The sequence below is a fragment of the Rana temporaria genome, chromosome 5 (genome assembly GCF_905171775.1).
Source record: "Rana temporaria chromosome 5, aRanTem1.1, whole genome shotgun sequence".
NCBI lineage: Eukaryota > Metazoa > Chordata > Amphibia > Anura > Ranidae > Rana > Rana temporaria.
The window spans coordinates 213,044,926-213,060,891 of record NC_053493.1 but is presented as its reverse complement, the minus strand read 5'-3'; the positions used below and the strand labels follow the sequence as shown (position 1 = coordinate 213,060,891).

At 43.7% G+C, this 15,966-nt stretch overlaps 1 protein-coding gene across 1 annotated transcript in view; it reads right to left on the bottom strand.

The window, feature by feature from the left end:
* LOC120940588 (unconventional myosin-X-like) overlaps nt 1-15,966 on the bottom strand; it is a 287,319-nt gene that overhangs the window by 38,361 nt on the left and 232,992 nt on the right. Inside the window, exons 24-26 of the mRNA XM_040353535.1 lie at nt 14,689-14,728; nt 12,045-12,938; nt 9,615-9,738 (exon numbers count right to left, since the gene is read on the bottom strand). Of these exons, the coding sequence (XP_040209469.1) occupies nt 9,615-9,738; nt 12,045-12,938; nt 14,689-14,728 (1,058 nt within the window). The remainder of the gene's footprint in view (nt 1-9,614; nt 9,739-12,044; nt 12,939-14,688; nt 14,729-15,966) is intronic.

Below are 15,966 nucleotides of genomic sequence, written 5' to 3'. Positions count from 1 at the left end.
TTTTAAATGAATTTCCTTTAGATTTTACTTCAACTGTGAAATGCAAGGGCCTGCCTGATTGCAAACATTAAAAGTGTTTAGGTTTGACCTCATATTATATAGTTTTGGTAAATCTAAAGGGAAATTGTACAAGGAGATTGTATAATGTATGGCCAGCCTAAGGGCATAGGGACCTGTTGGCAAGCAAGACCTCTACAGAAAACAGACAGTGGAAATGAAGGATCCTTACGTCTACATCATCAAGAGGGGAAAAGTCAAAGGTTATGTTAGATTTTCAGGGTGTCTTATAAAGCATACAGGCATTGGATGCTGAAAATTTAAATACATACAATATAGTTAGGTCTCATTATGCTACTCTAAAAGGATATTTGATTAGCTTCACTATTATCTGAGTTTGGGGTTTGCTTGTGGCACAGTATCAATTACCAGGTTAGTATACAGAAACCTGAGCTGATAAAGTATTATTACTGTTAATGATAAAAACATTAATAGCATAATACTATTGAAGTTGCTGCAATTAACCTTGATTTGATTCAGGTCATGTGCATCTCCCTCTCCAGATGTCAGCTATAGACACACAATAAGCACGACCTGTAATGATTACAGATACCCCTCAGCATGACCTCTTTGAGGCTCATTATGCAGAAGTGCCTGAGTGCGTGCCCTGTAAGCAGTGAGCTTCTGTCCACACAGCGTGACACTTGTACACCCCCCTCTGAACTACATACACCACTGACAAAGGCGGCACAAGACAAGGGACTGCTTATATTTAAGACTGGCACAAAAAGGTACACTGATATCACTATTATACAACCACTTTATAGAACTGGAATCATAACAAATGTAAATTAGAATTCACTTAAGCTGACCACATACAGTGGACATGAGGAAATAATCTGACTGTGACGGTATCGGTATGATATCCCCGTCAACGTTCCCTTCTTCCCATAAAAGAAATCACAGCAGCACCCATACATGAGCCAAGGCTTAATGCTGGTATAACACAGAGTTTTAATAGTAAAAAAACAGAGCTTATATGTGGTTACAACTGTTACAATGACAAATCTCCGCCCCCCCTCACACAGTGGGGGGTCTTCAATACAGCTCCTTTGAAATAAAGATATTTCTTTGAACTACTCAGTAGCTAGCCGGCTCGGCACCGCATATAGAGAGATAATTATCACAAGGAAGCAATCAGCATAATTAACACAAACCACTTATCTAATCACAGTAACCAGTAAACACAGGGCTAGAACAATTAACATTTGAAACAGGGCTGGCTGCAGAAGAGTAATTACAATTAACAGCCTTAAACAAGCAGGGAGGATTAAACTGAAGCATATAGGTAAAAAGTCCATCACAATGCATTTGAAACAGGGCTGGCTGCAGAAGAGTAATTACAATTAACAGCCTTAAACAAGCAGGGAGGATTAAACTGACATATAGGTAAAAAGTCCATCACAATGGCCCCCCTTCTTCTCCCTGCTCCGGAAAAGCCTGTTGGACCTTTCCTGGTCCAGTAGGGTTGACGGGTTCAGAGCTTTTAGTCCGAGGTTAACTCCGTTTGGCGTGACAATCCATCAGCATTCCCGTTTTGCTTGCCTGGGCGGTAATGAATCGTAAAGTCATAGGGCTGTAAGGCCAAGCTCCAGCGTAGCAAACGTGCGTTGTCCCCTGAAACCCGGTTAAGCCACACCAAGGGGTTGTGATCGGTGATGAGAGTGAAAGCCCGGCCATAAAGGTAAGGTGTGAGCTTTTTGAGTGCCCATACCAAGGCCAAACACTCTTTTTCAATGGTGGCGTAACTGACCTCCCTTGGCAACAGCTTCCGACTCAGGTATGCCACCGGGTGCTCTCCTCCATCCTCCCCGATCTGGCTTAGTACTGCCCCCAGTCCAAACATTGAAGCATCTGTGTGGACAATAAATCTTTTGTTAGGATCTGGGGTAACCAACACCGGAGCATTAACCAGAGCAGTCTTTAGGGTTTGGAAAGCCACCTCGCATTCCGGGGACCACAGGACTTGTCGGGGTAGCTTCTTTTTGGTCAAGTCGGTCAGGGGTTTGGCCAGGGCGCTATAGTCGGGTACAAAGCGTCTGTAATAGCCGGCTGTGCCCAAGAAAGCCATGACTTGTGTCTTGGTGTGGGGAGTGGGCCAATTGGCAACGGCCTCGATCTTGGCCGGCTCCGGCCGTTGCTTACCACATCCTACTCGGTGGCCCAAATATTGTACCTCCGCCATACCCAAATGACATTTGTCGGGTTTCAGGGTCAGCCCGGCCCCCTTGATCCTATCCAATACTACCCCTACGTGTTCTAGGTGCGCTTCCCATGTATTGCTGTAGATGGCGATGTCATCCAGATAAGCGCATGCAAAGCTCTGGAGACCCCCAAGTAACTGATCCACCATCCGTTGGAAGGTGGCCGGGGCGTTCTTCATCCCGAACGGCATAACCCGGAATTGGTATAGGCCGAACGGGGTGATGAAGGCCGACTTGAGTCTGGCATCTTCTGCTAGAGGAATCTGCCAATATCCCTTGCATAGGTCTATTGTGGTCAGATACTTCCCTGCAGAGATACGGTCAAGCAGCTCGTCCATCCGAGGCATCGGATAGGCGTCCGTAACTGTCTTGTCGTTGAGGCGCCGGTAATCTACACAGAAGCGGGTTGTCCCATCCTTCTTTGGCACTAATACTACCGGCGAGGCCCAAGGACTTTCTGAGGGTTCGATTACGCTTAGCCGAAGCATCTCATCTATCTCCTTCCGCATTCCTTCCCGGACTGCTTCGGGGATACGGTAAGGAGGCTGTCTCAGGGGTGTCTGTCCTGGAGTCTCCACCTTGTGTACGGCTAGGCGTGTGTATCCAGGCTCCTGCGAGAATGTGGCCTGTTTTTCTTCTAGTAAGCGGCCAGCTTGAGCCCGCTCTTGCGGCTCCAGCTGTTCACCTAGCTGGACTTTCTCTATCTGGGTCATCCCTTTGCTACTGCCCAATAGGTCGGGAAGGGGTAGGGTCTCTGTGTCTTCTCCTGCTGGTGCACAGATAGCGGCTACCTCCTCTGCCCGTTCCTGATAGGCCTTGAGCATGTTGATGTGAAAGGTTCGTTTCACATCTTCATCCTCGCAACTGGCTATCGTGTAGGTAGTGTCGCATATCTGTCCTATAACTTTATAGGGGCCCTGCCAGGCAGCCTGGAGCTTGTCAGTTCGGACCGGCCTTAATACCATGACCTTTTGGCCTATCTGAAAGCTCCGGTGCCTAGCCCATCGGTCATACCATACCTTCTGGCGCTGTTGGGCCGCCTGGAGGTTTTCTCGCACTGTCTGGGCTAATTCCTCCATGCGATCCCTCAGCTCCAGGACATAAGGTACAACCGGGGTCCCCTCAATTTCTGTTTGCCCCTCCCAGTGATCCTTGATGAGATCTAAGGGCCCCCTCACCCGCCTCCCATAGAGAAGTTCGAAGGGTGAGAATCCGGTCGATTCCTGCGGTACCTCTCGGTAGGCAAAGAGAAGGTGCGGCAGGAATCGCTCCCAATCCTTGTACGCCCCTGTGAACGATTTTCAACATTTGCTTTAGCGTTCCATTGAAGCGCTCGCACAGGCCGTTAGTCTGGGGGTGGTATGGGGAGCTAGTCAGGGATTTAACTCCACAGGTTTTCCATATCTGCTGGGTTACCTCGGCCGTGAATTGGGTACCTTGGTCGGACAGAACCTCCTTGGGAAAGCCTACTCGGGAAAATACTTTAACTAGGGCCTCTGCTACAGTCTCAGCCTGTATGTTAGAGAGAGCTACCGCTTCGGGGTAACGGGTGGCGTAGTCTACTACGGTGAGTATATACCGCTTGCCGGAACGGCTAGGTTGGGCCAGGGGCCCTATAATGTCCACGGCTACCCTTGTGAACGGTTCTTCAATAATGGGCATGGAAACTAGTTTAGCCTTTGGGTGGTCTCCCTTTTTACCTATACGTTGGCATACCTCGCACGTTTGACAATACGCCCTGACGTCGTCGGATACCCCAGGCCAGAAAAAGTTCTGGGTTATCCGATACCCTGTCTTGCGTATTCCCAAATGGCCTGCCAAGGGTACGTCGTGCCCAATCCTCAATAACTCCTGCCGGTACTTCCGGGGAACTACCAGCTGGCGTTTTTGCTTAGGCCCTGGGGCATTACCCCGGGTCTCGGTGAGCCTGTACAAGCGGCCTTCCTCCCAGATAAATTGCTCCTTCTCTAACCCCCCTTGGCCCCTCCTGGCTTTCTCTCGATACTTTCTGAGGGAAGGGTCTCCGGTCACCTCCCGCCCAAAGTCCTCTGGGGTGTCCCAGGGTAGGGGTTCCACAGTCAAGGGTAGGTTGGGTTGGCTTACCTGGGTCTCAGTAGGAAGCGGATGGCTCTCGGCAGCGCGGCTTTGTGCTCTGGTGGTTACTGCGTGGGCCTCCTGAGCGGTGGTAGAGGCGAACGCCGAAGTCAGGGGCCCAATGTCGTTGCCCAAGATGACTTCAGAAGGTAAGTCTTTCATGACGCCCACATGAACATCGCCAGCTCCCGCACCCCAGTCCAGGTGTACCTGTGCAGTAGGAATACGGTATACTGCCCCCCCTGCCACTTTCACAGCAATTGATTTCCCCGGTTTCTCTGATGCAGTAATAAGGTGTCTTTGTACCAACGTGATGGTCGCCCCACTGTCTCTTAATCCTCGGGCGGTTTTTCCGTTAACCATGACCAGCTGACAATGGTGTTTCCGGTTGTCCGTAATAACAGATTGTACCGTGAGGGCTTCGTAAAGGGGGCCCAATGGTTCTTCCGGACCCAGCTCCTGGGGATCCCAAGCCGAGTCTACACAATGGGCTGCTGCTGGTGGGCGGTACCCAGGTTGAGACCAATTTGACCTGGTGTTGTCATTCAGGGGGCAATTCTGCTTGAAGTGACCGAGCTGTTTGCACCGGAAGCAGCGTTGTTCGTTGTCCTCCTGGCGTGGATAGCGAGGGCTAGATGTCATCGGTCTGTTAGGCGGTTGGTATCTAGCGGCTGGTGGGTGTGAGGGCGCCGTTGGTCGTGGAGGTTGTACCCGTGGTGTGACCTGGTTTGTCTTGCGAGTATCCGCATATTCATCCGCCAACATCGCGGCCTCTGGTAGAGTCATGGGCCTGCGATCTCTCACCCAATCTTTGACATCTGTCTGGATGTGATTGTAAAATTGCTCCAGGAGCATTAGTTGCAAAATGTCCTCTGCGGTGGTGGCCTGGCTGCTGTTAACCCAGTTAGAGGCCGACAGGGACAGCTGGCATGCCCATTCTGCGTAAGAGTCTTTCGTGGTTTTGCGTGAGTCCCTGAACTTCTGTCGGTGGGACTCTGGGGTTACTGCATAACGAGCCAGTAGCACTTCTTTAACCCGGGCGTAGCTATGGATATCCTGATCTGGCACGGTCCGGAAAGCATCAGAAGCTTTGCCTGACAGTTTGCCTGACAATATTGAAACCCACTCTCCTCTCGCTATTCGGTGCAGGTTACATTGTCGCTCAAAGTCCGCCAGGTAGTTATCAATCTCACAGTCCTTTTCATCAAAAGCTTTAAAAGCGCTAAACGGAATCTTCCTTGTGTCTGCTGTGCTGTACTCACTGTTCGTAGAAGGTGCGGCTGCTTGTTGGACTGCTGCCAGTTTTAACTGTAGCTCTGCGTCCCTTATTTGTTTATCCTTCTGTAGCTCTGCGTCTCTTATTTCTTTAGCCTTCTGTAGCTCTGCGTCTCTTATTTGTTTAGCCTCCTGTAGCTCTGCGTTTCTTATTTCTTTAGCCTTCTGTAGTTCTGCGTCTCTTATTTGTTTATCCTTCTGTAGTTCTGCGTTTACTAACATGTCCATCACTTTCAGTACCACATCTGGCGTTGGGTTCGGGCCGAACCACGCTAGCTTCTCTCTCATTAGCTTGTTGGTTGGTGACTCCTCCTGAATCACTGGTGTCTCCATCTCTTGTACTGCTGGCGTTGCTGCAATCCCGTTCTCCTGGTCTAGCTCCATTAATTCTGCTATGATGACCCGCTTGGTTTTGTTGCTAGCAATCCTTCCACGAACTTCCAGTAGTTCTTTCAGTGTATTTCTTTTAAGCAGGGTGTAGCAGCCTTCCATTCACTGTTCCCAGTGTCTGCTTGGAATCCGGGTGTAAAGGAGAGTAGAGGGAAGATCCCGCTGCTGCCAACCAATTTGTGACGGTATCGGTATGATATCCCCGTCAACGTTCCCTTCTTCCCATAAAAGAAATCACAGCAGCACCCATACATGAGCCAAGGCTTAATGCTGGTATAACACAGAGTTTTAATAGTAAAAAACCAGAGCTTATATGTGGTTACAACTGTTACAATGACAAATCTCCGCCCCCCCTCACACAGTGGGGGGTCTTCAATACAGCTCCTTTGAAATAAAGATATTTCTTTGAACTACTCAGTAGCTAGCCGGCTCGGCACCGCATATAGAGAGATAATTATCACAAGGAAGCAATCAGCATAATTAACACAAACCACTTATCTAATCACAGTAACCAGTAAACACAGGGCTAGAACAATTAACATTTGAAACAGGGCTGGCTGCAGAAGAGTAATTACAATTAACAGCCTTAAACAAGCAGGGAGGATTAAACTGAAGCATATAGGTAAAAAGTCCATCACAATGCATTTGAAACAGGGCTGGCTGCAGAAGAGTAATTACAATTAACAGCCTTAAACAAGCAGGGAGGATTAAACTGACATATAGGTAAAAAGTCCATCACACTGACTAATAAAAGATTGGATTTTTGCACTAATCTCCACAAAGAACCTGATAATTCCTGTGACAAAGGATCTGCAACACTGACTGTGTAAGGACCAGCAGGACCTTCTGTCTACTACTGTTTACATACTGAATCCTTCTTTAGATCTAAAACAACAGTCTTCATTATTTCTAGGAGTGAAACATTTCCTTTTCAATTCCCCAAATATTAAGCTATATATTTTAGTACAGGTGTCACCTTTATGTAATAATAGTAAAGCAGAACCTTCCACAAGATCAGTCCCAATAAAAAAATGCAACCCAGCCATTCCTCCTGAACTGTAAGTAATTTACCTAAGAAACTCTAGTGATCAACTTTTAAAGAGACTGTATTCCATATAGTAGCCTGCCTGGAATTTAATCTCAAGCCCTGTGCAGACTTTTGGGAGAGACATTGAGCAAACCAAATGAGCATTGACATGACTACAACTATAAAAATCTGCAAACAAACTACTGATGCTATACGCAATTCTTAAGTCCCGTACTATTAAAAGAAAAACGTCCGAAAAATACAGCGTTCGATCATATGATAATCGGTACAGAGCTTTTGAGAGCCGATCACGACAGTTCATCTGATATTATTCAATCGGACATGCACGAAAATTATTCTCGTACGATACCAAATCGTACGATTTACGTTTAATCAGTACAGTTGTTGTTTGAAAACACAATACAATACAATTACACTACAACATTGATTCCGATTTTTTATTGTGTCGTATGAGAAGTTTCATAACTTTAGTAAACTCTTTATGTTTGATATGCGACTAGCATGCAGAAAAATCCCAGACTATCTGACGTCAGATTTTCGGATCATGTTTATGGCACTTTGAAAGTTATAGTGTATTCAAACTGAAAACACGTAAATGTATACAGTTATACAGTAAGTTTTATAATAGTTTTTTTTTTATGAAACCAGAGCTCTTCTTTATATGTATAGTCATCGCATGTTCAGTGCCACGGCTTTGTTCTGCACTGACACTGATGTTAGAACGGGGTGACCTGCCATGAAACATAAATAACCCAATTGAAGGGATGCCCAATTTACTTGCCCCTTTTACAATAAAGTTATCTACAGGAGTAAAGCTGGCCAAACACTGACCAAAATGACTGGCTCAGCAGGGACTAGCCAAATTTCAATCACTGATTGGACCTCACCAATCCTAACAACCTACACCACATCTGCATGCTTCCCTTTTTATCCAAACTGCTTGAACATATGGTCTACAGCCACCTCACCAAGACTAACTATTGACCCCCTTCAGTCTAGATTTTGCTCTCATCACTCCACAGAAACGACTCTCCTAAAACTCACAAACGATCTACTAACAGTCAAAACTAATGGACCGTATTCTTTACTCCTACTCCTGGAACTTTCTGCTGCCTTTGATATGGTTGACCACCCCCTCCTCCTCAAAAGACTCCACACCTTTGGTCTCTGTGACTGTACTCATTGCTGGTTCTCATCCTACCTATCTAACCGCATCTTTAGCGTTACTTACAATTGTACTTCCTCCTTTCCTCTTCCTTTCTCTGTCGGGGCCCCCCAAAGCTCTGTTCTTTGACCTCTCCTTTGGTCTCTGTGACTGTACTCTTTGCTGGTTCTCATCCTACCTATCTAACCGCATTTTTAGCGTTACTTACAATTGTACTTTCTCCTCTCCTCTTCCTTTCTCTGTCGGGGCCCCTCAAAGCTCTGTTCTTTGACCTCTCCTATTCTCGATCTACACCTCCTCCGTAGGTCAGCTGATAGCTTCCTATGACTTCCAATACCACCTCTATGTGACGACACCCAAATTTATCTCTCTACCCCTCAGCTCACTCCTTCAGTTTCCTCAAGTATCACTAATTTACTAACAGACATAGCCTGGATGTTACACCACTCCCTCAAACTTAATTTATCCAAAACTGAGCTCATAATTTCTCCTCCCCCCAACCTGCCCCTTCCCCTGATATCTCTGTCAAGATCAATGGTACAACTATCAGCCCATCCCTGCATGCCAAGGTGTAATCCTGGACTCTGAACTATCCTTTTGGCCCCACGTCTAATCACGGTCCAAATCTTGCAACCTCTACCACCACAACATCTCCAAAATACGCCCCTTTCTAACCAATGACACCACAAAGCTACCAGTTCACTCCCTAGCAATCTTTTGCCTCGATTACTGCATCTCCTTCTCATAGGCTTACCTTTACACCCCCCTTCAGTCAATTATGAATGCTGCTATCAGGCCACCTTACCAACCACCCAGTGTCTGCTACTCCTAAATTAAAAATACTAACAATAACTTACAGAACCATCTACAACTTGGCCCCCAGCTACATCACTAACCTAGTCTCAAAAATACCAACCTAATCGTTCCCTTCATTCCTCCCAAGAGCTCCTGTTCTCTAGCTTCCTTGTCACCTCCTCCCATGCTCGCCTCCAGGACTTTTCCAGAGCCTCTCTTATACTGTGGAACTCATTACACCAATCTGTCCAATTATCTCCTACTCTGTTTGCTTTTAAAAGATCCCTGAAAACCCATCTCTTCAGAGAAGCCTATTCTGCCCACACCTAACAACTGTACTTTCATTTTCTCCATCAGCTCATCCTCCAAAGCTATTATCTTTTGCATCACTTGACCCTCCCTCCTAGATTATAAGCTCTAATGAGCAGGGCCCTCCGATATTGGCGCTATATAAATCCCATATAATAATAATAATAACAAACATGTATGACTATGGGTGTCCGAAAAAAAATAAAGTGGTTCTGGTTTAGTTATATGCCTTCATGCAGATGAGGCTTATCAAAACTATACAGTATGAGTAACCTACCTTTCATGTACAGAAAACTGTGGAAATAAGGCAGTGTAACACAACTATAGACGGAATCTCTTCTATAAGAGAGCTCATCATCTGTGTCAAACCTGGAATCAAAGTCTTCTTCACTGTCTTCAAACTGGAAAGAAACAAAGGGGCAGTGTTAAGAAAGCCATAAATTTTGTTTATTTATACCTATATCATTTGAGCATTATATCTGCGAACATGAATGCCCATCACAGTGAGCCTTATTTTGCTGACATCGGCTGAATTCGACTGACAACACAGAGCCTATCCAGGCTCTGAAGGATCCCGACAATGTCCACCCAGATGCCTGACCGGCAGCTAGCTCAGCCTCTCAGCATACCACTGAGAGTCTGGGCCAGTCGCTCCCACTCCCTGCACAGCTCAGTGCTCCAGGTACAGAGCAGGAGCAGAGCGAAGAACGAGAACTGAGCAATCAGTGGTCTTTGATCATTCGGTTCTCAGTCTTAGGGGTGGGGCAACTGCAAAATCAGATTGATGTTGTAGCCTTTTAAGTGAGTATGTACATTAGTGTTTTTTTTTGTAAACCAGCACTTTTCTTTTGAGGTCATTTTCACTTTTCTTGCAAAACTCTGAAACAATGTGCCACATCTAAATATGTTTTCCATCTGTCAATAAGTGTAGACACACAAGACAGTGGTCATATTTATAAAACATGCCATTAAAGGAGACCTGCCATTAAATAAAGGGATTGAATTTCTTCTGAAAGTGCTTTCTGAGTCACGTATCTGGAACAGGCATTCAGCATATAAAGTCAGATTACTGTCAGAACTTCTGATTTGCAAACATATTCTAGGTTAGTGATTCAGCAAGTACTGAATATAGGGTCACTTAGATAAAATGTCTGACTGCTAGTTTGTACATAATGTTTTTTACCCAACATGCACACCCCCTCTTCAGTATGACTGTGAATCGTACCCTTCTCTGTAAAGCATTACAACAGCCAAAAGTTTCAATTGCCTAATTTTCTTGCTGGTTGATATTATATGAACATTTGTTTCATTATGTCGTCAGGTTAACCAATTATATTAAAATCATATTAGTCATAACCAATAAGATCTGCCCCATGGGGTATGTACTGGTGCATCTATTTAAATGGCAATGGTTGATTTACCACCAGTGAATGTTTGATGAAAGTCACAATTACTGCATTAAAAATATACCCCTATTGACTAGCTTTACAAGACAAATGGACAAACTACTATATGCAGAAACAAGGTTTTTAAAAGATATATTTAAAAAAAATAGCTCTACATTCCCCTGATTTGGAGAATCAGTAACAAAGCTATGTAGTATGCAGCAATCAAAAACGTATTATCAGTTACGGTTAACTTTATCTTTAGGCTTTCTAGTAATCTCAGTTTGCACAGTGTGTGGCTAAATTAAACATGATCAACACTTAGTTTAGTAAAGTTTAAAATATTTCCATTTTAGGTAGACAAACAGAAAAACTGTTGAAATACTGGGGTTGATTACTAAAGGCAAATAGACTGTTCACAAAAATGCATTTTTTTTCCTTGCACAATTCACTAAGCTCATGGGGAAATTCCCTTGCAAAGTACAACTTTCCTTTCAAAAAGAAAAGTCTATTTTCCTTAAGTAAATTAACGCTATAGATTTACTTTCCATTGAAATTATATAGAGTTTTTTTGAATGATTTGTTCAAAGCCTGGTAGCCTACCTGTTGTATGAGTAGTACACATGGCACAGAAAGGCTGTAGTCAGCATTCTGCTGTCACAATTAGATTCAGCTGTTAGTAGCTGGTCACATTTAACATAGCTTGTCCTGTAAGGTTGAAGATATTTCCCCATTCATACAGTAGTTTCTTTACTTTTAATTAAAACTGAGGATGCTACTTGGATAAGTGGCAAAACTTCTTCAACATCATAGAACATGTCTATTTGAATGTGACTAACTACGACTAGCTACACCATGACCTGTGTACATGAAAACCCTCACAGATAAAATTCAGTTTACTTTCTGTATGCAGCATATATGCTTTAGCAGGTAAATGATTAACTGGAGGTGTCTGGAAAGAAGCCTAATGCCCCGTATACACGATCGGAATTTCCGATGGAAAAAGTCTGATGGACTTTTTCCATCGGATTTTCTGATCGTGTGTAGCCCCATCAGAGTTTTTTCATTGGAAATTCCGATGAATTCCATCAGAGTTTAGATATAGAACATGTTCTATTTTTTTCCGATGGAATTCCGATGTGATTTGGCCAGGCAAAAGCCTGATCGTGTGAACACGGCATAAGTAATCCAAAAACCAAGCTATTATAAAAATTAACTGTAAATACAATGGTGTCCAGGGCAAACACTTCCATTTTTTTAAATATGGCAAATAACAAAGTCACAATAAAACTTACAAATAATAAAGTTATAGTAGAACTTACAGAAGACTGTGCACCTTCTGAACTGAATCTGTATGCAGATGAGCTGTTGTATGTCCCTATGGAACACTGGTAATCGGGAGACCACTGACTACTGTGTGAGTTAGAAAATGTTACACTGCTTCCAGAGGTGATGGCCCCATCTTGATAATCATCATGATCATAATCATAATCCGCATCTGGGATAAAAGGGTTTCCAAGACCAATTGGTCCATTGTGTGCTTTTTCTGGCACACAGTAAGAAGACTCTCCCCCAGTTGTTTTATTAAAAGGTTTTGCCTCATGTCCTTTAGCGATTAATGTATTACTTGGCACGGTTGGAGGTGCTGGCCCAACTGTGTAGTTCATATAGGGATCCTCTTCAGAGGAATCATCACTGGTCCTAATTCCACTTGTTCTCTGGTCTGAGTGCCCATGTTCACTAGGGTTAGGTGAATCCTTAAACACATCATCATCAGCAACAAACCCTTCATCTACCTCTTCCTCAGGGTATGGCTGACTGAAGTTAAAATTTGGCTTTTCACAGCTAGCAATGCCATTGAGGTCATCTGGAAGGGCATCACTTACAGAAAGGGACATTTCAATGTTCTTAACACATTCATCAATCTCATCAAAATTAAGAGAATCAAGAAACTCCTGAGCGGCTTTACATGCTTCTTCTTCTAATCGCTTCAACTCCTGGTCACGGAGCTCCTGCAGCCGCTGTAAAGACGCCTCTGTTAAAGATAGTTCTTGCTTTTCCTTCATGCGCTGTAAGTCATCAATTTCTTTTTCTAGTCTGAGAATTTCTTCCACCTGCTTGTTCTCCTTCTGTTTCGCTAATTCAACTTTTTCTCCGGTCTCTCTCTGAGCTTCCAACATGGTAGTAAGTTCCTGCTGTCTTCTTGCTTCCTCAGCCTACAATCATGGACAATAAAGAAGATTAAGTCTCCTCTCAAACCAAATAATGCTGACGCTACATTTGTAGTTCACTGTTCAATAAATTAAAATATCAAATTTTCACTGCATGTTCCATTACATCAAAAAGTTACAAGAAAATCAAACACAATATGCACCCAAAAAACTTTATGGACACAAAAAAAAAAGACAACTAGAACATGCAAATAGGAGAGTTAACTGATTTGATAAAATGTCTGCAATTCAAGCATTCAGCCTTGACTTATGGATTTGCATGGAAAGGGAAGAACAGTAAAAGCAAAACCACTGTACTAAGTGGGTAGCAAAAATTGCATGTATGGACATCCCCATGTAAATATAAAAAAACTAAGTATAAATAAAAACATGGTTTACATGCCCCCCTCGCCATGTGTCCAGCCCCCTAATCTACATGCAGAGCGCAGAGTGCATGGATTCCAATGTTTTTTTTTTTAAGCATGTGATTAGAACCTGAGGCTCTAATAGGCTTCAAAAAAGGCGGGCAGTGATCTGCGCCCCAAGCCCACCCAGTTGTGTGACAATAGCGAATGAAACCCATTTCCTGATTGGCCGGAAGGAGAAGCGATCCCATTGGCCTAGGACGAGAAGGAGGGAATCGCACAGCCGCCGTGAGGAGATGCAGGAGAAGCCACTGGGGGGGCGGATGGTGCGATTGATCTGACTGATGGGGGAGAAGAAAATTGGGGGTTGGTGCAGGGCGTTAAAAAAAAACCAAAAAAAACACCAGTCGCCACTGTGTATTAATCTGTCATGATGGAGAGATTTCCTGTCCCTGTGACATTATGGTAACATGAAGGGAAGTGAGGGAACAAATTCAAGGGGCTACAAACAGCAATAAAAACCTGGAGAGAGTTCTAGACAGGATTTATGTACTCCTTTAAAATCTCTTTCTCTGCTGAGAAACACCGGAAGTCCTAAACCTTTGAGTTATATAGCCCAAAGGTTTAGGGCTTCCTGTGTCCCTCAACAGATAATAATAATAGAAAGAGTTTCAATGGTATGTTACAGTTTAGTTTCAGCTAGGGTTGCAACCTTATTCCTTTCATGAGAGAAATAGGTTGCCATTACTAAACTCTTTACCTTGGTTCACACCTACACGTTTTTTAGTGTGTTTTTCAGAAACGCACTACAGTCCATTTAACATGGTTTTCTATGGGACATGTTCACATCTATGCATTTTTAGCTCTTGCATTTTTTGGAAAGGGTCAGGGACTTTTTTTCCAGCAGCAGATTGTGTTTTTGGTGCAATAAACTTCAATGGAACCGCACCAAAAATGCAAGTGTTGTGTCTTTGATCCATTTTTAAGGTGTTTTTTTTATGTGTTTTGCATTTTTTTTGGCCAATAGCAAAGTATGCCAATTTTAGGTTAAAGTTAGCATTAAATGTTAGGGTTAAGGGCTTGGGTTAAAGAGGAAGTAAACCCTGATGGGTTTTACTTCGTCTTTATTTCCCTGCAAAGGTAAAGCATAATGGGCTACTATGCATCGCGTAGTAGCCCATTATGTGTCACTTAGCTGAAACCGATGAAAAATATACACACGACCGGTTTCCTCTGCAAAAAAGCTCTCCCACCAAGTTTCTTGATGGATTCTGCCGAGGAAACCGGTCGTGTGTACGAGGTCTCAGAATGTATGTATTAGGTTTTGGGGGTTAGGTGGGGACCCTAATGTTAACACACTTCATACTGCAAGCAATCTGTGCACACATTACCTGATTGGCTTGTAGTTTTGCTTCTTGTCTTTGTATTTCCCTGTGGAGAAAGGTAATTCACATATGTAATTTAGTGCAAAATTTTCACTACAGAGAAACTTTGCAATACCATATTTCTCACTAAATAGCATCATAAAATAGCATCGTATTTGCATAACTAATGCACAAAAACTGTTAAACAAGCAGAAGTAAGCCTGCTTACTCAGTTGTTACAGCACTGCAATTATCTTTCACATTTCAAAATTAGATGCAGTAATTCTGGGGGCAGACATTACCTCCTATCCCTGATTAACTTGTACAGAGGGTCACTAAAATGCATGCTAAAAAAACATAAATTGTATGATGCCTCTTACCAACAGCAGCAATGGGTGGCAAGGTGGGATTTAGTGTAAAGTGTTACAATCATCAGACCCCTTGCTACTTACTTGGAATTTTCAGCCTTCCGTTCTTCGAAATATTACATATTTACCATTTAAAGCATTCAAGAGGATCTCTAGAGTCATTCTTCTTTTTCCAACTTCTATGCTAAACATTAAACCTTGAAGATCAGAGGATGCACCACCTCTTGCTTCAACATCCTAACTAATTAATTTATATAGTTTGCCAGAGTGTCATGGTTGCAATACATATCTATCAGTAAAAAAAATGATTTTATAAAATTTTTTTTATAAATTATTCATTAACACTGACCAAAACCATTATGTAATTTGGTACAGTAGCTACAACACCACCTAGGCATTGAACAAACTGCAGAACCTGCAGTACAGCTATTTGAGGGCACACAAACCTAGTGGCTGATACTGCCTCTTAGGCCCCGTACACACGACCAGTTTCCTCGGCAGAATTCAGCTTCCGACCGAGTTTCTGGCTGAATTCTGCCGAGGAAACTGGTCGTTTGTACACTTTCGGCCGAGGAAGCCGACGAGGAGCTCGACGAGGAAATAGAGAACATGTTCTCTATTTCCTCGTTGTTCTATGGGAGCTCTCGTCCCGCCGAGCTCCTCGGCGGCTTCAGGGCTGAACTGGCCGAGGAACTCGATGTGTACGGGGCCTTACACCCATGGGTTGTTACTGATTTATGGTGATATCTGTATCTGATGTTCTAGACTCACCTCGCTCCCAGTTGTAACACATTACAAAGCATTTTTCTACTTCCAGTTACCTAGAGGTTCATTGATGAATGTTTTCACCCAGGATTAATACAACATTCCACCAAGAGTGACACATTTTTACACAAGATTTAATAATAAAAAAAAAAGTGTCAATCTTGTGTGAAAA